General features: G+C 39.8%; 1 protein-coding gene across 2 annotated transcripts in view; it reads left to right on the forward strand.

Annotated features, from left to right (window-relative positions):
- The window catches only part of thsd7ab (thrombospondin, type I, domain containing 7Ab), a 211,001-nt gene that overhangs the window by 63,578 nt on the left and 124,593 nt on the right, over positions 1-22,830 (forward strand). For both annotated transcript variants that reach the window (XM_085292562.1, XM_085292561.1), the window contains exon 2: positions 11,824-12,658. In XM_085292562.1, the coding sequence (XP_085148688.1) occupies positions 11,824-12,658 (835 nt within the window). The remainder of the gene's footprint in view (positions 1-11,823; positions 12,659-22,830) is intronic.

The following is a 22,830-nucleotide window of genomic DNA, read 5'->3' on the forward strand; positions in this document are numbered from 1 at the left end:
GGCAAGATACCGAACCCCAAGTTGCTCTCCAAGGTGTGAATGTGTGTGAACGTTAGACAGAAAGCACCTAGGTGTGGAAAATGTGCTTGTATGAATGAGTATGATTTGGTGAATGAGGCATGTTCTATAAAGGGCTTTGAGTGCTCAGGTAGAAAAGAAGAAGAATAAAAGTGTGATATAAGACCATATATCATTTAATGAAAAGGGCTCACCACCTAAAGAAGAGCAGCAATACACAGTACACAGTTTCTGCAGCACTATATACATGTGGACATTATTTAAAACGTTGGAATCAAGTTAAATGCTAGTGGAGTGGTGACACTTTTGCACAAGTAATAAAGTAATAAAAAAGGAGGAGTCATTGTAGGTCCAGATTCCACACATTGGCTGTCAAAAGTGCCTCAGTCTGACTATGCAGTCCTAAAGAAACTGCCGACATATCATAGTAGCATGACATAATAGCTGTTCTACACAAATGCAGTAATGCACTGAAGTTTTTGCCATTTGACAGAAAATGTTGGAATATCAGTACCTTGGATGACCATCAAGCCATTTATCTAATTTATCTATGTCTGTTTGGCAGAACTGATGATGGTGAATATGAAGTAAAATTAAGATAAATATAATGGCTGAGTGTTAGGATAAAAATAAATTAGCATGATTCTTAAGCTTCAATTCAAAACACCAATGAAAATTAATATACACATTAAATGACTGTAGCACCCTGTTGCTCTTATTAAGCTGTAATATGGAGTATGCAGATACTGCATGCAGAAAGGAGCCCAGATAAAAATTGAGAGGACTTATTTCATATTGTGTGACTTGTTGAAACGTCTGCGTCTGTTGGACGCAATGAATAAAAGAGTCAGAGGAGCTCCTTCAAGCCGTGCAAGCACAATCATGGTATTACAGTTAATGAAATTTAGATCAAGTGTGAGCAGAGAGCTTTAGTCAATGTGGCTTAACGCTGCACAGCCCTGGGCACCAATCACACTGAAGGCAGGCTACGGTTAACAATCATCCATGAATGCTAAGCTGCTCAAAGTATTCCTTCAGATGTTAAGGGCTAGCCTTTGGTTCTCTTCTTTTCTCCTTTAACTTTTGCTCTTTTCCACAATAACCTTTCAGGCACATTGTTGCCCATTTGGACCTAAAGGGCTGGTATCCATCTGGTGCTAAATAATGACTTTGTGACCATGCCCAACAAGAAATGGCAGTATTTATAGCTGGCTGTGCTCTTTAAACACAATAACAATGCACAGTTGGCCTTTGCCTTGTGCAGATTTGTTCTGTAGCTCTCGGCAAACAAATGCAGTGCAGAGCCTAATGTGACTCAACATGGCAAGTCCAATGTGGTAATGCTTAGTTCTTCCAAAGGCTATGCAAACATGCAATTATCCCATTGTAGTTCATACGGTTAATTCTGTCTAAACTGTGATGCTACATGGAGAGCTGAACTCTTAGAAAGGAGCTTTTCAGCTACTCAAACAACAGTAGTTTCATGTACAGCGTTGGAGCTTTGAATAAAAAATTGAGCTTACATAATCAAACTGTCATCTCGCAGTACTGCTGTGGAACTGATGAATCAATTTCCGAGGATGAAACTTAAAACACCATCTCTTCATCGTGAAAAAAGCACTTTGCTTCCACGCTTTAACAAACCTTAGAATATTATGAAAATGCTAAAAGAAGGGTTATTTATGACCTGCCATATAATAAATATAGTCATCCATAAAATCAGACCTGTGTGAAATCATATTTCTGAGATTTGATTTAATCTGACAATTTGACTGAATTCATTCTCTTTCACTGAAATTGTGTGGGAGAGCCAGCCCTTAGATACATAACCTCACTTTTACTCTTCAGACTGTTGTTTCTTATTACTCTACAACATACTGACACTTTCCTGCTGCTGTAGGAGTCTGACATTGTTCAGCTGTGGCTAAATTTCCACATATATAACACTGCACTGACCCTGAATGTCTCAAGAACACCAAATTTTTGCTGATTGTGGCAAAGCAACTCGTATTTTATTTGACCTTTTTTATATAGTTGGACATGACAGCAGAACTGACAGCTCTGAAGTCAAGACACATCCACTGGCTGTAACATCGCAGTGAAGCGGCAGCCAGTCAGCGGCGATGATCCTGAGATGAACCTCGACCCTGGCCGAGAGAAAGGTCCTGTCTTTGAGTGCCGGACCCAGTTGTGGATTTGAGAAATAACAAACAAACACAAGCAGCGAGAAAGAGAGCGAGTGTTACAGTGACCCATTCATTAGTGAAGCTAACCCTGCAGGGACAAAGAAGCTGTTCATTAAATAGACACTCGAGGCCCAGTCAGAGATCAGACTCTCACCCCAACAGTGAGGATATTACACTTCACATATAGTGCTCGGAGGAAAGATCCCATTATGAGGCCCGAGGACTCCCGGGGGACCTGCTGGGGCCCTGAGTATTACAGGAAATAGATAATTTCATTATGATTGAAGCTAGGTAAAAGTGCCTTTAGATCATTTCCCTTCTTTTTGGTGACTTTCAGATTTTTTTTTTTCATCTTCAAAGTACCTGATTTCTCTGCATATTAATGTGCTCTTGGCTTCTGCGTTGCTCTGAAAAGAAGTAATTTAATTTCTATGGTCAATTCAGTCATGAATTATGAAAAAAGAAGCAGAAGCGGAAACGAGAGTAATTCAACCTATGACGTGCTATAATGCAGTCAGTTAGATAACACCTGTGTCGTCTTATTACTTACCAGGTGTAGCTTTACACACCAGCTGTTACAATATTAATTGTCACTGTTTAGAGTCCTACAGTGCCTGTAATAAATGGTTATAGCAGGGTTGCAGTGGATTAAATCACAGGTGTGTTAAACTCTGGTTTGCATTTTGTGTTTTGTATGTTTCTTTTTGTTTTTTGTTCTTCTGCTCAGTCTTAAAAAATAAAAACTTCTTGGTTAGGCTTATGGAACGATTTTGGTTTGAGGTAAAATACCCCCTTCACAACAGTAACTGCACACTGAAAAATGATGAGTAGCATGTGACAATGCAATAACCATAGGCATCAAAATCTGCTTACAAAGGACACCTTTTCCATAAAAGATCCATTCCAGCAGCTCTGATAAAACAACATTAAGTGATGTCCCAGGAATGAGAATGGGCTTAAATGTAATAACACATAAACAGGCATACCATAAAGACAATACCACAATAGAGCAGACTCTGATTTGCCTTCCCACGCATTGAATCATCAGTATTGGTTCGTTTTGGAAGGTGATTCGGTTGGTGGCCTCCAGCTTGCACTAAAATGTTCACAGCCGAGTGTGAAGTGGTGGGAATGAGAATCAGCGCCTCCAAATCTGAGGCCATGGTTCACAACTAGAAAAGGGACAAGTTGCTGCCCCAAGTTGAGTTTAAGTATCTCAGCATCCTGTTTATCAGTATAGAAAAAGTGAAGTGGGAGATTGACAGATGTGCTACCACTATTGGTTGTTTTACTTCCCATCTTTGTCTTTTTGCGTACCCTGTGTCCATTTGTTCCCTTCCAATATTTGTAAGTCTGTCTTTCCTGGCTGTGTCCACCTCAAGTTCATCTTCAGATTTATTAAAGGTATTCACACCCCTACTGTGTGTTTGTTTTGGACTTTTTAACCGCAGTGCAAAAATTCGTGTTTCTGGGATTCCTGTAAGTATTTATTAGCTTGAACTCGTCCTTTATTTTTGTTAGCTTCCACTTTTCCTGTTTAGTCTGCCTTTGGGTCCTTTTTTAATGGGCTCGCAGCATCAGCACATTTACCTCATAGAGCATTCCTATGATGCTTAAATTAATTTTCCTGTGTTATACTGTATTATGCTCTTACCGCACTTCCCCTCATACATTAATCTTGCAGGTCATCTGAAAAACCCTTCTGTCAACATTCATACCTTCTCAAAGTGTTGGTCATGTCTTACTATGGAGTGGTGACAGCCAATGTAGTTCAAACACTAGTGCTCTGACAGAGGTCACTACCCCAAACATGCATTAATTTTTAATTTGCTTTCTGAAGCAAATATTATAAATGAGGGATGGGTGGTTAAGCCTATATAAATATCCAACAACTACCAACAAGTGTCAAAATTATGCATTAGTAGCTGTTCCAGTAGTTTATTGCATGTGGCAAATGTATCTCACAATTTTCAGTGGTAAAATTGTTTGATGTATCACGAGTCAAAATATCACATTAATGACATGAGCACTTAAAGTTGAATAATTTTACATGATGAGGTTATCAATAACATTACTATTATCTACAATAATGTGCAGCCAAAAGAATATTTGGCTAAAACTGGGACTTCTGTACATGCACTTTTATAACATAGTCGTCTGTTAAGTTTCATCAATATGTGGGCTTGTGTTTGTGTATTTGTCTTCTGATATCAAGTAAAATCCAGAAGAAAATTAATATAAATGTAACACAATTGAATGACTTGCCCAAATGTGGGTTGTATTTTTCTGTATGACACCTGTTTTTTTGTGTCAAAAGATTACTAATCAGACATGTGTCAAATGTGTGATGTGCAGCCGAGTGACAGTAATGGATAATTCTTTGAATACTTTGTGATAAATGGAGGCGAGACACACTTTGTTTTCAGAATGTTAAATGAACCTGTCAGACTGCAGCAATATTGAAAGGTTAGCTGTAAGCTACACGACTTTCACATTGATTTACATTTGGAGAAAAGGCCTTGCTCCAGCTTTGTGTCTGAACAGAGCGACATAACATGGAAGCAACTGTAAAGATCAGACATAGCAAACTTTCTCTTCTGAGAAGATACATAAGACTACAGGCTGCCACTGTTCTACTTAGATCATGTTGAATAGGGCCAAGCATTTTGACCTTTAACCACTCTTTAACTCCACATTACTAAGCCCGAGGAGTGCTGAAGGGCAGTGCCAGAGAGCAGTCTTAGAGGAGATAACTTCTGTCTGGGATAGATTAGATATGAGTGGGATGTGTCTGATTCTGCTGCATTTTTGGTTTTGGATACATTTTATTTCTTCTGCTTGGAACTGAATATCAGCTCTCAAGATAATATTCTCTGTCTTTGTCAGTTTGTATTGTGAAGACAAAAACCTCTAGTACACATTTTTCAATTATTGGATTCGATTAAAAATGTACATCACGTCAAAATTCAACCACTCAAATAGGCCTGGGGTGCTGGGGGATTCCCATAATGCACTGCTTCTTTTGTGTTTATGCACCACTCTGCATTTCATCATTAGTTATTATTGTTTTCTCGCTCTCCTCCCATCAACCCCAACCAGTCACATCAGTTGGCTGCTGCTCCCTGGGCCTGATTCTGCCGAAGCTTTCTTCCTGTTAAAGGGGAGTTTTTCCTTCCCACTGTCACCAAATGCTTGTCCATTTTTTTTCCTGTATATTGTATGGTCTTTATCATGCATTACCGTGTAAAGCACCTTGATGCAACAGTTGTAATTTGGTGCTATATAAATTGAATTAAATTGAACTGAGAATTCATCACTGGGCATCCTAAATATATTTCACTTCTTCTTCTCAAATCCACAAGTTCTACAAATGAGTTGTGAGCTGAGTCTGTAGATTCCCAGTAGGCAGAGATCACTTGATCAAATGGCGTGTTGATACAATGTGAGGTAAACCAGCCATTTCAAATATGCTTAGAGGCTCCTGTGTATGCTTCATCACGATGACTCCTGTCTGGCACATTGGCTGCTGACACTGAAGACCAGACTACAAGGCAGCTTCATGATAGGCTTCCATTTTTGGAACTGTGCTCCTGATTGCTTGCCAGGATTTTTATCTGGATCTGGGTCAGCAAGAGGTGCCCTTACCTTTACCGCCCGTCTCCGGCAAAGAGTCCAGCTCCGGGCTCAGCTCCGGATAGTAATCAATTAGCTGAGAGGTTAATGTGGGATTGAACTGAAGTTTCCCAATTAGTGTGATTTCTTTTCCTTTGTAGTATCAATAGCCTTTGGATAACACAGTCAGAGTGCAGCCACCCTGTGTTGATGAGTGTTCTGCAGCCTCCTTGGTGTGCCGGCTGAGTTGGGCTGACAGGGTTAAGACGGTTTTAGTAATGTCAGCTTTTTTTGTGGTGAAACATAAATTAGACCCTGTGTTCTTTATTCAGTTTTTTTTCAAGTTGTAGTTAAATGTATACTTTCCCTTATTTTCTGTCATATTTATACTACAGGGTGGGCCATTTATATGGATACACCGTAATAAAATGGGAGTGGTTGGTGATATTAAAGTCCTGTTTGTGGCACATTAGTATATGTGAGGGGGCAAACTCCTCAAGATGGGTGGTGACCATGGTGGCCATTTAGAAGTCGGCCATCTTGGATAGAACTTTTATTTTTTCAATAGGAAGAGGGCCATGTGACACATCAAACTTATTGGTATTGTCACAAGAAAAACAATGGTGTGCTTGGTTTCAACGTAACTTTATTCTTTTATGAGTTATTTACAAGTTTCTGACCACTTATAAAATGTGTTCAATGTGCTGCCCATTGTGTTGGATTGTCAATGCAACCCTCTCCTCCCACTCTTCACACACTGATAGCAACACTGCAGAGAAATGCCAGCACAGGCATCCAGTATCCGTAGTTTCAGGTGCTGCACATCTCGTATCTTCACACCATAGATAATTGCCTTCATATGACCCTAAAGATAAAAGTCTAAGGGGGTCAGATCGGGAGACCTTGGGGGCCATTCAACTGGCCAACGATGACCAATCCACTTTCCAGGAAACTGTTCATCTAGGAAGGCTCGGACCTGGCACCCATAATGTGGTGGTGCACCATCTTGCTGGAAAAACTCAGGGAACGTGCCAGCTTCAGTGCATAAAGAGGGAAACACATCATCATGTAGCAATTTCAAATATCCAGTGGCCTTGAGGTTTCCATTGATGAAGAATGGACCCACTATCGTTGTACCCCATATACCACACCAAACCATCACTTTTGATGTTCCAACAGTCTTGGAGGGATCCATCCAATGTGGGCTAGTGTCAGACCAATAGCGGTGGTTTTCTTTGTTAACTTCACCATTCACATAAAAGTTTGCCTCATCACTGAACAAATAATAATGGATTGGATTTATATAGCACTTTTCAAGGCACCCAAAGCGCTTTACAATTCCACTATTCATTCACTCTCACATTCACACACTGGTGGAGGCAAGCTACAGTTGTAGCCACAGCTGCCCTGGGGCAGACTGACAGAGGCGAGGCTGCCATATCGCGCCATCGGCCCCTCTGGCTAACACCAGTAGGCGGTAGGGTAAAGTGTCTTGCCCAAGGACACAACGACCAGGACAGAGAGCCCAGGGATCGAAGCGGCGACTTTCCGGTTACAGATGCGATTCCCAACCCCCTGAGCCACAGTCGCCCCAAAATCTTCTGCGTGAACTGAGGGTCCTGTTCCAATTTTTGTTTTGCTCATTCTGCAAATTCTGTGCGCCGATCTGGGTCATCCTTGTTGAGATGCTGCAGTAGCTGGAGTTTGTAAGGGTGCCATTTAGCTAATATCTGCCGAAGGGATGTTCGACCAATGCCACTCTCCAGTGACATGCGGCAAGTGCTATGCTGTGGGCTCTTGCTGAGTGAAGCTAAGACAGCCACTGATGTTTCTTCATTAGTGACAGTTTTCTTGCGTCCACATTTTGGCAAATCGACACTGAACCAGTTTCACGAAACTTAGCAAGCAGTTTGCTAACTGTAGCATGGGAGATGGGTGGTCTCGTAGGGTGTCTTGCATTGAAATCTGCTGCAATGACCCGGTTACTGCGTTCACCAGACATCAACACAATTTCGATCCACTCCTCTCATGTTAATCTCTTTGACATGTCAATGGCTGTGAACTAAGAGAAACTTGTAAATAACTCATGAAAAAATAAAGTTACGTTGAAACCAAGCACACCATTGTTTTTCTTGTGACATTACCAATAAGTTTGATGTGTCACATGGCCCTCTTCCTATTGAAAAAACAAAAGTTGTATCCAAGATGGCCGACTTCTAAATGGCCACCATGGTCACCACCCATCTTGAGGAGTTTGCCCCCTCACATATACTAATGTGCCACAAACAGGACTTTAATATCACCAACCATTCCCATGTTATTACGGTGTATCCATATAAATGGCCCACCCTGTATTACAATAGTGCATGCTTGTATTTAATTTAAACATGGCAAAGGTTGAAATAATGAGTTTAGGCCATGAGACAAAAGCTCAGCCTTCAAACTGCTTTAAATACTCCGTTTCAGGCATATTCAGAGGGCATATTCCTAATATGATCATCTCAGACAGAGATACCCACCCGCACATGCTGTTCCTAAACAGTTTAATTTAGTAGAGTCCAGGAAATCCATTTTATGAAGCCCCTTTAAGGTCTCTATTGTTATACAAGACAAACAAAGATCTTAGGTAAAGTCTTACTACAATAAAATGGTGTGTCATCAACCATATCATTAATCCACTTACTATAAGTGCAGCCGGATTCTCTGAGCACGTCATTTCACTACTTTACCTAAGTCCCTATAAATTGTCCTTCAGTTGTCCTTTACCTTTCCATCTCATCACGATGTTTTCCATTAAGGTCAAAAGTACTTAGGATCAGACAAAGGATGCGATTAAACTATCCATAAGTAGAAAGGGGCTGATTGCTAAAACTTAAAATGCTCAAAGGTTTTAGCAACACCTTTGAAACAGAAATAAATAGTGCTTTTGTTGGAGACTGTTTTAAGCAGCACATTACTAGACCTTCGGCATGCTGACGGATACTTCTGCTCCTTGTGGATTTGAAGCATTACACTAACAGATGCTCTGCAAAGGAATCAGCAGTATCAATTTAACCTCTAAGCATGCAGATTAAAATGTGCTGAATCCAGATATGACAATTAAAATACCAAGGTGTTTCAATTTCAATTTGACTAAATTGTCAAACTTGTGTCTATTTATGGTTACCAACAAGTTTTTTAAATCGCAACATCTTAAAAATTGGGAAACAGTCGGTATAGAACAGACTTAATATGAAACATCACATTAGAAAATAAAGCATTATTTTATATCAGTTAAAATAAATAACAGCTGCTCCGAATTTAATTAGAGCTGTCCAAGCCAGGTCAGGGTGTTGAGCCTAGGTGGGATGTTGTGGCATTGCAAAATGTCAGTTTCATCAATTATCTATTCAATTCAATTCAATTCAATTTTATTTATATAGCGCCAAATCACAACATAAGTCGCCTCAAGGCGCTTCATAGATACAGAGAAAAACCCAACAATCATATGACCCCCTATGAGCAAGCACTTTGGCAACAGTGGGAAGGAAAAACTCCCTTTTAACAGGAAGAAACCTCCGGCAGAACCAGGCTCAGGGAGGGGCGGCCATCTGCTGCGACCGGTTGGGGTGAGAGAAGGAAGACAGGATAAAAGACATGCTGTGGAAGAGAGACAGAGGTTAATAACAGATATGATTCAATGCAGAGAGGTCTATTAATACATAGTGAGTGAGAAAGGTGACTGGAAAGGAAAAACTCAATGCATCATGGGAATCCCCCGGCAGCCTATGTCTATTGCAGCATAACTAAGGGAGGATTCAGGGTCACCTGGTCCAGCCCTAACTATATGCTTTAGCAAAAAGGAAAGCTTTAAGCCTAATCTTGAAAGTAGAGATAGTGTCTGTCTCCTGAATCCAAACTGGAAGCTGGTTCCACAGAAGAGGGGCCTGAAAACTGAAGGCTCTCCCTCCCATTCTACTTTTAAATACTCTAGAAACAACAAGTAGGCCTGCAGAGCGAGAGCGAAGTGCTCTAATAGGGTGATATGGTACTACAAGGTCATTAAGTTAAGATGGGGCCTGATTATTTAAGACCTTGTATGTGAGGAGCAGGATTTTGAATTCAATTCTGGATTTAACAGGAAGCCAATGAAGGGAAGCCAAAACAGGAGATATCTGCTCTCTCTTTCTAGTCCCTGTCAGTACTCTTGCTGCAGCATTTTGGATTAGATTGGATCTAGAATCCAAAAAATGTTGGTTTCATCACTAACAATCACAAGAGAACAGTACATTGTGATATAAAATGGAAAATTGGATGCATATTATAGGACGAATGGTCACCTGAAAATCAACACATATCCCCATTTGGGCCTTTTTTTCTCCAACATTCAACAGTCAAAATGTATTTAAGTCATTTTTTGGTTTTGATTGATAACTTTTGATCTTTAAACTAAGAGAATAGCATATAATGACTGAAAATTTTAAGCATCATTTTCAGTTGCTGTAACACTAAATTAGTAATGTCTGACTACATTTATATCAAAAGCAGTTTGACTGTAGGCCAGTGTTATTCACCACATGCCAGCAAACCACTTAGCGATAAGGTCCGGTTGTATTGTAGCCACATGCTTAAGAAAAAATGCTTATTTTTAGAAAACTAGAAGTAACTGTAGCTGCCAAATAAAGACTTTTACATATTTTGTCATAATGGCTTTTCTTTGTAAAAGATACCTTTGAGCAGCCAAGCGTGTTATGTTAACTTTAAAGAGGGGTCTGATGAATGGTAGGAGGCTAATCTAAACAGGCTGCAACAAATCATTTAACAAGATCATGTCATGATTTTGACATTGTAATTGAACTTTCAGACAATAAGAAAAATATAGAACATCTTTTTATTTGAGGTTACATGTCGGTATTCCTGAGTCAGTACCAGCAGTATATTTAATTATTAAACCACATATACAGCAACCTCTCCCCTCCTCTAGTCCTGTTATGTACTGTCTGTTCAGTCTGTGCTGTCATTAACGCTCTCAGGCTCAAATTAAACTTTTTGTTGCTAATGCACAACCAAGTCCTGCAGTGGTACTTCTGAGTAAAAAGAACCTCATAAAGGTTGTTAGTTTTTAACTGTTGCAAATCGGCAACGCTTGCCTTGAGAGGGTTAAGTAAATGGGGACAAGGGAAGACTTTGCCAAACTCTTGTGTACCAAGAAATATACGTTTATTGATGTTTGTGGCAATTTCTGCTGGTTGCCAATAGACTTTGATAAACGCCACAGATAACTCATTGCCCCTGTAAATTAACTTTCAGACACTTGCATTTGATCACCTATAATCTCTACTGTTGCACATTGTGTTTGCATTGCCTAATCATCCCTCCCCGCCTCAATGGCAGCCACCCAGTTTTTACCATGCAGAAAGAATCACTGTGTCTGACCGAAGTGTCGTGCAAAAACAAGGCGGCGGATTATTTTTATTTAATATGACACATTTTTGCACTCACTTCAGCTGCTGACAGCTTTTCAGCACATTTACATCAAGGGCCATATTAAAGGAGTCTGTGAATTTACTGTGTCATCCTTGAAGATGTATTATGTGCCTTTTTCTTAGCTGAGAAAAAGAAAAAGAAAATGAAATAGTCTTGGTTTAGAATTAGGTTTCAAGCATTTGATTAACTGATGCTTCCATATGGATTTCTGTTTTAAAGGTACACATGAAGTGGCATTAGTGCCTTCCATTCATCATTATTAGGATAAATATGGCTTATTTGTTTATTCTACACTTTTAATCGAGTCCAGCCTGTGGCATTATGCTGTTTTGTTTCACTTCCTCCAATCTGACTAGCATCTTTTATTCCTGCTAATATAATTTCCTGCTTCTTCAAAGCCGTATTGTGATGTGTTGTGTTTAGAATTTCCTTACAAGTTTTCTTACAATGCTCCTGAGTGCTTTTCTTGTCATTTAAAGCTGAAAGGATTATTGTTTTATGTTTCTTCATTGTGATTTGAGGTTGTTCATTTGTTTCCCAGGTCCATGGGGAAGATGTATGGGCAGCGACTGCGGCCTGGGTGGCAGCCAAAGCCGGGCAGTCTGGTGTGCCCATGTGGATGGCTGGACAACACTTCACACCAACTGTGACCAGGCACAGCGTCCCTCAAACCAGAGAAACTGTTTCCGTGTGTGCGACTGGCACAAGGACCTTTATGACTGGAAACTGGGTGCCTGGAATGAGTGCGTGCCAGTATCAGCAAGGACCTTTGGGGCCCCACGGCAGTTCACGTGCAGTGGAGGCGAAGAGGGCATTCAGATCCGGGAGGTGGGCTGCATACTCAAGTCAGACGAATCTCCAGCAGAGGATGCCATCTGTGAGTACTTTGAACCCAAGCCTCGTCTAGAGCAGGCATGTTTGATCCCTTGCCCTCAGGATTGTGTGGTTTCTGAGTACTCGCCATGGACATCCTGCTCCAAAACGTGTGGAACAGGCCTCAGGAACAGAGTGCGCAGTGTCCTAGTCCCTCCGCTTTTTGGAGGCGCTGCCTGTCCCAACCTGACTGAGTTCCAGTCTTGCAAACCAGGGCCTTGCACAGGTCCAGAGGGCATGTACAGTCTCAGGGTTGGACCGTGGAACTCTTGTGCCCTCCCGCAGACTCGGACAGCTCGCCAAGTTAAACGCAGGAAAGGCAAAGGGCAAGGGCTCCGGGAGAGGGTAGGAGTAAAAGATCCCGAGACTAGGGAGCTTATCCAGAAGAAGCGTACCAGGAACCGCCTCAACCGGCAAGAGAGTCCCTTCTGGGACATTCAGGTGGGCTACCAGAATCGGGAGGTGACTTGCATCCATAGGAATGGGAGCACTGTGGGACGCAAGTGAGTGGCAATATTTTTGTAGTAATGTGTATGTTGTTGGTTTTTTGTTTGTATGTGTGCTTTTATTCCCCCTCAGCATAAATTTAAGCTTCCTTTCATAGGTATTACTGCAAATGCTTTTGCTGAATTTTTAAACTAAAGCATGTTTCCCCTGCCTTTCAGGCTTTTTGCCTAATGTAATCAATATCTCTGTTTTCATATTTTCTTTGTGTTGCTGACTATTGATTACTCTAGGTATTTGTATGTTTGTCCATTTATTGTTGTCAGAAGGTTCATCTGGTGAATTTCTGAACATGAAGCCAAATTTGTCCTCCTGAAAGTTTTTCTTCACCCTGTCATGAAGTGACATGCAGGGGAGGATGTTTATCCGCTGTGTCTTTGTCACTGCTGTGCTGTCAGAGCAATGAGGCACAACTCCCCGTACATTGTATTTCATGTCAACTTCTGAGGATGGAAGTGGAAAAGAAAAACTCCTTTTGTGACATGAGATCAATCTGAACTATGAATCTGTGTGGTACTTCGAAATATGGCAATTTTCAGTGTTTTGCCCTGTGGTTTCGAATCAGATGTTTTAAGAAAAATTGAACAAATCAAGCGTTGCTCAAAATGCCACCAAAAGGATGTTTTTCTTGCAAAAAAAAACGAAGGAACAAGGTTATGGTAACCAAGGATATAGGTTAAAGGCACAGTTTACACAAACAATTCATTAATTGCAGTGCAGCCTCAGTCATCTATATCCTTACAGGTGGATGAGCCTATACTGGACAAACAAAGAGAGCTCTCTGACAGTGCCTTTCAGAGCATAAAGCAGGGAATGCAGTGTATATCATAGCCAAACACTATCATGAGGCCAAACATGGCTCCCCTGCCACTCTGCATTTCATTGGACTTTAATGTGTAGCTCTTCCTGCCAGAGGGTGCAATCTATCAAAGCTGCCTTCTCAGAGAGAGATGTATTGGATCCCTATATTCAATATATGACACATGGTGAACTGAAAGATGATTTTTAGTTTAAAATCTTCAATCTAAACAAGTTTATATGCAATACAAAAAAACAGAATACTCAGTACAGAACTTGTTACCTCCGTACATTTTACTTTCCAGCTCAGGACTGTGCAGGGGCTAGAGTCTATTCCATAGTTACTGGGTGATGAGTGGGGTACACAGAGAGAGCCCACGCAGACGCAAGGAGAACAAGCAAACTCCACACAGTAAGGCCCGGTCAGGCTGGTGGAGCACCTTCTTGCTGTGAGACGACGATGCTAACTACTACTACTTTGTTTTAAATTCATGTCATACTATCCAAAAATGTACATAGGATATAGGATCAGGAATATAAATGACAGGACCTCCATTTTCTCCCACATTCTGATGAATGCTACAGATCCAAAGTGTTAGCAGGTCTGTTGACATGGCCAAAATAAATCAGGAAAATATAGATTTCTCAGCTTCTTCCTGATGTGTTGTGTTGCTTGTTTTCCACTCAGCTCGGCCTCATTAGAAAACATGAAATAGTCACAAAAAAGTAATCTAATTCATGTGTGTGTGTGTGTGTTCATGGATACAAATCATCAGTATGGATATATAGTTAAAGTATTTCAATAGGAAGTATATTTTGTGTATGAAACACATATTTTGCCCAGAGATAGATGGGAGGCATAACCACGCCAATGAAGAAAACAAAGCTTTAAAAGAGGTGAAAAATATTGCATTATAACCGAAAACATAATTTTCTGGAAATAAAAACCTAATTGTTTTTAATTCCATTTTAATATATTTTAGTTCAGACAATCCAGGCTCAGGTACGGTTATTATAAAGACACTCTATTTAAGCTGCTTTAGCCTGCTGCATGCTCCAAGCTGCTTTGCAACCCACCTTCATTCCAGGTCCTCCTTTTTGTGCTGTTTCATAACATTCCATCATCAGTGTCAAATCTGTTGTCATGCATGCTCCTGCTCTGTTCTGTTCTTGTCTCTTGTTGCTGCTCCTCTCCCCACCTCCAGGTTTCCAATTATGCACATAGTAGGGGTCGGGGCAATTACTGCAAATGGAAATCTTTTTATGCTTAAGAGTGAACTGCAGAACAACACGGCATGTTCACATAACAGACAAGTGGATAATCTAGTGTCATTATGTGTGATTTAACCCTCTCAGGCTCAAATTAAACTTTTTGTTGCTAATGCACAACCAAGTCCTGCAGTGGTACTTCTGAGTAAAAAAAACTCATAAAATATGTATGTGGGGTAATCAGGTTGTTAGTTTTTAACTGTTGCAAATCTGCAACGCCTGCCTTGAGAGGGTTAAGAGTGAAGTTACTAAAAGAAACCTCTAAAGACATAGATAAAGAAATTGGTTTGAGAGACATCAATTGTGAGTGGGAGATAAAATAAGTCAGTAATTGTAAAGCAATATCATGAAGTGAAAAATGGAACCACATCAAACAAATCACTATTCAAATAGGTCACTAAATTACACCTTCAGTGGGTACTTTTACCCAAAATACACGGTTTAACTGTACGAGTGCTTATACTGCTAAGCCGATGGGGAATCTAATCTTTTGCCCTGACATTATAGCTGTGAGCTACACTGTCTGACTCAAAATAAGATAGATCAAATAGCTCTCAGCTGCATCTCACTCACTCTAGTTCCTGCCTGAAATGCCCATCAAACATTTACTCTCCTCTCTGCTAGAGATCACCGTATTTGATAGAAGGGCATTGCTAACAGAAACCTTTCACTGTATCTTTTTTATTAACATGATTAATTACAACATAGATACTCTAGCAGTATACTGTTCTCAAAACTTATATTCATTAAGTAAACATCAGACTTATTGTTCCCTAGTAAATTTTAGTCGGTGCTAAAGTCTAATGTACCTCCCACAGACTCTGTTGTGGAGAAACTATTTTTTCTGACTGGCTAATTGATATTATGAATCATTATCTCTAATGAGCTCATATACAGTTGCATACATTTTGTATCCTGGGAAGATCGCAGGATTGCATTGCTGTACCAAAATGAAAAAGCCAAGCTGGGCGACTGTGGCTAGTCACTGCAAGGTGTCTGGCTGATCTGCTTCACAAGTGTCCTTGGGCAAAATACTGAACCCCAAAATTAGTCCGATGCCTCCATCAGTCTAGTTTTGTGTCCTGGATAAGACAAGAGTTGTATGCTAGGTGTGGTTTGCTGGTTTTTCCCATCTGGTCTACGCATCTTTTCCAATGCTTACTTATTTTTATCCTGAGTGGGGACATACTTTACCTATACTTCAAAGTGCTTAACACTACTTTGACAGCTATATGATATAGTTGGTTTTCCACTGCAAGTTGAAACAGTTTATACTGCAAGCCAAGATTACAATAATGGTATGAAAGAAAGTAAAAAAACTAAAAAGAGAAGGTACATTTTCTGTCTGTTCTATACGGAAGAGGATTAGGGCCACTGGAAAAAAAAGTGGGCACGTCTTTTTTTTCTCTTCTTTTCCTGAATTCTGAGAAAAAAGTCAGAATTCTGAGAAAAAAGTCAGAATTCTGACTTTTTTCTCAGAATTCTGAAAAAAAAATAATTTTGATGAAAAGTCAGAATTCTGACTTTTTTCTCAGATTTTTTTTCCAGTCAGGACATGAATAAAAAATATTTAGTCTTTACCGGGATGTAAAATTAGGTAAATACAACCACAGATAAATAACATCACATGACATATTACATTGTTTCAAAATGTATTTAACTATTAAACCAAAATACAGAAGCAGTGTCTGAATCTAAGTGCACCTAATGACTCACTTTTAGCTGCTATAACTTAAAGTACATAGCGTTGCTGCAGTTCATTGAGGATTGCAGGCATTTATTTATGTACAACGCTATTATGGTTTATCCAAATCATTTCAATCAGGTTGCAGTCTGAACTTTGATTGGGCCATTGCAACACCTTGATTCTATTCTTTTTTGTGATTTTGCTTGTGTGCTTGAGATCATTTTCCTGTTTCTGCCACACTTTAGCTGTGAGAGACAGTTTACATAGAGGTATTCATAGTAAACATAAGAGTATAAAGAGTATGCAGTTGACTCAATGACTGCAAAGTAATTGAAGTCATTGAGTTGGTGTGGGCTTCTTTTATAGCCTAAATCAGCGGTCCCCAACCTCCGGGCCTCGGACCAGTACTGGTCCGTGAGTCGTTTGGTACCGGGCCGCGAGAGTTGAGGCTCAGGTGTGAAATGTATGGTTTTCAGGGTTTTTATCGGTTTTCAGCGTTATTTTGTTATCGTTTTTATCGTTAACTCGGTTTTCCTGGGTATTTTCACGTGTTTTATGAATAAATAAAAACCGGTACTAGTTTTATTTTGTTGTATTTATCCGCGACACCTTAAAGGCCGGTCCGTGAAAATATTGTCGGGCATAAACCGGTCCGTGGCGTAAAAAAGGTTGGAGACCGCTGGCCTAAATCATTACCCGTCCACCACAGTGTTTGACAGTTGGTGTGAGGTGGTTGCGCTAATATGCAGTGTTTAGTTTTCAAGGTTCAAGGTTCTTTATTTGTCACAAGCATAGTTATACAAGTATAACACACAGTGAAATGTAAAAAAAAAAAGGTAAATGGCCTGTATTTATATAGCTCTTTACACTACATTCAGTCATCCACCCATTCACACACTGGTGATGACAAGCTACATTGTAGCCACAGCTGCCCTGGGGCGCACTGACAGAGGCGAGGCTGTCGGACACTGGCGCCACCGGGCCCTCTGACCACCACCAGTAGGCAATGGGCGAAGTGTCTTGTGTCGTGTCTTGCCCAAGGACACAACGACCAAGACTGTCCAAGCCGGGGCTCGAACCGGCAACCTTCCGATTACAAGGCAAACTCCCAACTCTTGAGCCACGATGTAACCTGAAATGCTCCTCGACATGTGCAAAAATGGGGGGGGGGTAGAAGAAGAACATTATATAAATAGTATATACATTAGGTGAATGTGCAGTAGTAGCAGCAAGCAGGTGAATTCTGTGAATTTTCTTCACACATGGTACTCTGCATTATGGCCAAACATGTCCACATTGGTCTGATCAGTCCAAAGACATTGTTGGCAAAGTCTTGTGGTTGGTTCAGATGCAATTTTACAAATCTAAGCCAGGCTGCCATGTTATTTTTAGAGAGACGAGGTTTTCTCCTGGCAACTCTTCCAAATAAGACACACACCTTTCTCGAGATAGTTGCACTATCATGAATAACATGCTATGTGAGGTCTGAGATGTGGCTCTTGGGTTTTCCGCTATTTCTCTTAGCATTGCTACTCCGACCTTGGGTTAAATTTTCCTAGGTCATCCAATCCAGCCAAAATTGGAAACAGCCTTTAATTTTTTGAATTTATGAATAATCTTTCTCATTGAAGACTGAGAAATGGTTTTATAATCCTTGCCAGATTGATGGGCAGCAACAAAATCATTGCTGAAGATCATTCACAATCATTGGCGATGTCTTTCCTTCGTGGCATGGTGTTATGATTCAGACTGCCAAAACTTATATTGTTATTATATTTCAATACTTTCAATATACTTTTACACTGCTTCTGCCTGTTGGCTCGATTTTTGGTGAATAAATAATGACATGGAGTAATATGTTGTTATCTGTGGTTGAATTTGTTAAGGCCCGTTAAGAATCTGATTATTTCTATTATGTTCTGATATCTAAAACCTTACTGCTTTCTTTTTACCATGGCTATAGATCTACAATCATCCATGGATAGCTTTCAATATGCTACCAAGCACAATGGGCTATTTTAGTGAGAACTGCAGCTAGCTAAGTAAGAGAAAAAGGAAATGGATTCAGCAGATTATCATATTATGAAGCACCCTCACAAAAGAAAATCCTGGAAATAGTGGTAAAAAGAAGACTATCATCAAAGCAGACTGGAATATACTATATTATGTTTTTCAGTTAATTTAGTTGCATTTGGAGGTTATTTTATATTAGATATTGAAGGACTAAATGTTGCTAGAGTATGTGGGGCGATCGTGGCTCAAGAGTTGGGAGTTCGCCTTGTAATCGGAAGGTTGCCGGTTCGAGCCCCGGCTTGGACAGTCTCGGTCGTTGTGTCCTTGGGCAAGACACTTCACCCGTTGCCTACTGGTGGTGGTCAGAGGGCCCGGTGGTAGTCCTTAGGGACTAGTAAAGCGCTATATAAATACAGGCCATTTTACCATTTATGTGAAAGGGTAAGTTATTTCTGGCATGTTATAATAGCATTTAACCTTTTGTATTGTCATTTTCTTGCATCCCATGTGGGATAGAATAATAGGAAATTATTATTAAAAAGGTAAATTACTTAGATTGTTACACAATTTTGTTTTATGATTTTTCCAATCTAACAGTTAAGTTCAAGTTCCAAACTTTAACTTCTAGTTAAAAAAATGTAATTACTCTGGAAACTTTAGATTGACAGCAGCAATGACTAACAACACACTAGTAGCCTTCATAGTCTACATGTTCTACTGAGGCTCCTGATCTTTTTCACAAATTGCAGACTGGTTGTTTGTATAGTATGAAAAGTGCTGCATAAATGTATGTGTGAATGGATGCAAAGTAAAGTACAGCCCATAACCACAGCCCATTCACCGAATGTAAATACCACCAAGAGGCTATTGAAAGCCTGCTGTCTGACTGTGGTCGTAATGCCTTCCTACCTTTGAATACTTTTCATCTTTCCACGACATTTTTTAAACGTATAAGAACGCGTGGAAATAGTAACACACAGTTTTACTTTTCTCTTATGAAATAACATTTTTTCTCTATGCCTAAGCACTTTGAACCTAACATTTGCCGCTCACACTCCAATGGGGGCAGCTGTGGATTTAGTATCTTGCCCAAGGATAATTTGACATGAAGAGTAGAGGATCGAACCACCTTCAAATTGGTACTCAACCAACCTCTACCTTCTTCCTAGCCGCCCATGGTGAAAACATACAAAAAAAAAAACAGAGTGTAAAAGGAACAACCCTTTCACCACAGCTGCCATTATTTGCCCGAATGTTTCTTGCTGAAATAGCTGCTGACAATATTCAAGTGCTTGACCATCACTATTTGCATAGCCAAGACGAAAATATACAGACTAACTTAATACAGATGACAAAAAACAACTTTACTGTCATTATCAGCCACACAAAAATTACATATAGAAGTTGTTCAGCGTAAGGTCAGCATGAAAGCAAAAACCAAAGTTTCATTGCTCGTGTACTAACTTTGGTATTTTATAAACAGGGTATATTTTATTGACTCTTCAAAGGTTGTGCTCACTAAGATCTTACAGATCCGAGGATGTGGTGCATGCAGTCTGGACAGTTTAGTTTAAATTGCAAATTACACCTGTGAGACTTGTAAAACGCCAAACAGGTGTCAATAAGTCTCTGTAACATGTATTGGTGTAAACCTTTGATGTCTTTACTAAGTGAATGTAAAGTAATCAACTATTCTTTTAAAGAGCTGCTTCTTTGGATCCATCCTCTCGCTTTCTGTTCCTTGACTGACATTAAGTTAAAATGTCGTCTCTGCTCCCTTCAAACTTGTGCTTTTGCGACGGCTCTGATCTCTTAGAAGGATTTGGTGACAGTGCCAATAGAGCACGCCTCTATTCATATCACATTTCAGTCACACACCACTTGTACTCTAAGATTTAATCAATTATGTACTAAATCTATTCATTAATGCTTTGTTTGCGCCAAGCTCTCAGCACTAACTGGGATCAAATATTTCAAAGGAGCCGTGAAAACAACTCACATGCCCTTAGGAACATAAATATTAATCCTTGACTTGTTTATTTCTTGTTCTAAAATATTCATAGTTGTTTTTGCCACTTGCGGAAAAAAAAGGAAAAAAAAAGTGGAACAAACTTCCCAGTGCAGCAAAAAAAGAAAAAACAGTCATCTGCGGACCGGGTGCTCTCCAAACATCTTGCTCACTTCATTTCCAATTTCGTTTGATGAACATCTGTCAGTGAGTCGCTTCTTACTCTGTTGCCGACAACTCATCCTAAACAGGCCAGTTTCCTTATAACTTGAGCTGCTGTCCTGTTGATTGGGCTTGTTTCTTACTTAATTTGATGCAGACCCATATGGAAAAGATATATATAAATCTTATAAAGTTTCTATCTGTCTTGTGTGAAACTTGTATGAAAAGCATACAAGAGTGAAAAAAGATATAAGATCCCTTGAAAAATTATATAAATGAAACTTTTATGTTTTGGATACTTACTAAAACAATATATGAGAGTAACGAGGAAGTGGCCACTTTCATGAGTAAATCATATAAGTCTTATATGATTCACTATGTGAAGTAGGCCACATCTTATGCAAGTCTTTAATAAGTTTTTTCTATTTCTTTTCCATATGGGGAAGGTCGTACAGGGATCGACTAATTTTATTTTTTGAGACCACATCTATCCCTCAGATATTTTTCTTTTATTAAAAAAAGGCTGCTTTAATCATTTTGACCCACATCAATTTCGTTTTTTGGTCATTTGACATTCAAGTAACAAGTGTGTACAGGTGTTGAATTACAGTATGCAGACTTTCTGGCTGTCTGCATCTTGTCTGTTGGAGTCCATTGCTGAAAGTATATGTATTAAACCTACATGCTTAAGAATGAGCACTTTTCAGATGTCATCTACTTATTTAAATAGAATCTGATTGTGTCCTCATTCTGTCTGAATGACTGAGATGAAGAAATAATGACTTCTTTTCGCAACTTTGAAATCTCCACAAAAATGCTTGGGCATGCACACAACAAACGGCAAAGACTCAAAGGATCCAGCTGCTGAGAAAATGGGTCACTGGCTGCATTAGGGGGCTTTTTAAAAACACAAGAAGTTCCATCTGAGACAGGAAATCGAGCCATCACCCTCTGTGCGCCACATTCACTGTTTAAATTCCTCATTGTTTTCCTCCCAAGCAAGATGAGCCGGCACACCAAGCATGTTTGGCAGAAAAACAGAACTAAGATTTTTCACAGTGTCGCTCCAGTAGCACTTCAAAGACTGCAGAGGTGTTTTAATCAGTGAAGACACAGGAGTTAAAAGAAAAAAAGACAGCACAACTGAGCTCATACATTTCCTGATTTATACCAAAAGTCTGAGTTGCTGGAGGTGAAGTGTGGTGGCAACGTCTAAATGAGAGGTTTCTAAATGAAGCAGAGCTGTAATTAGCACTAATAGCTCGTCAGCTGCTTTGCCTCAAGGGGAGAGACATCGAGAACGAGTACCAGAAAGCAGTCGGCTTAAGTTAGAGCAAATTTCTAATGATTCGGAAGGGACCCAAAGAGGACGGGTTATTCATTACGTCTAAATACTGTTTAGATGATCAAAAGATGTTTGTGAGCGATTGATCAGAAGTTGTTTTGGCTGTCTTAACACATGACACACACCGTGCCATACCATTCCTTTTTTACTCTTAATGTGAAACTGATTATGCAGTGTGTATGCTAATGAGAAGCTAACGACAGTTAAGGGCGAAGGGTTCAAAGCTTCATGTGTGGTATCACACATGTTGATGCAAAGTCTTACGCCAATAGGCAACTTAGCACATTGACATTAAAATAGAATTGAGAGCTTGCTGAAAACTTCAGTGCCATTGTAATGAGGCATCAGCAAGCTGTACACCGCATGACTTGGATGAAGAAGTAGAATAGTGAAAGGTTAAGTGGATTCATTAAGTCAATGAATCTACAGGCAGTTTTCAACAATGCTGATATCTGGTATTTTTTATTAAGAAAAACATTTTAACACATTATATTCTGACTAATATATGTAACTGCAGAGCTCCTTCAGTGACAGACTGCTGCATCCTCGATGCATGAAGGAGCGTTTCCGCAGGTCCTCCTCCCTGCAGCTGTCAGACTGTACAATCAAAACTGCTCCCAACAAACATAGATGTTTACATCAGCGCTGTAATTTGCACTATTTTATCAACCGATTCACACTATAACCAGGGTTTGCCTCTTAACTTCATTTAATTTTATTTAATCTAGTAACGGTACAGTAGTCTGTTTTTGGTAACCATTGTCCTTGATGTAAATATGTAAAAATTGTGTATGTTTCTGTTCTGTCTCTTGTGTACTGTTTGTTTGTATATGTGTCTTTCTTGCTGGTGTTACACCCAGATTTCCCCTTGTGGGTTAAGGGATTATTT

This window comes from Mchenga conophoros, linkage group LG11, assembly GCF_057382185.1.
Source record: "Mchenga conophoros isolate Kocher_MC1m ecotype Shallow Benthic linkage group LG11, M_conophoros_male_GT1.1, whole genome shotgun sequence".
Lineage (NCBI taxonomy): Eukaryota > Metazoa > Chordata > Actinopteri > Cichliformes > Cichlidae > Mchenga > Mchenga conophoros.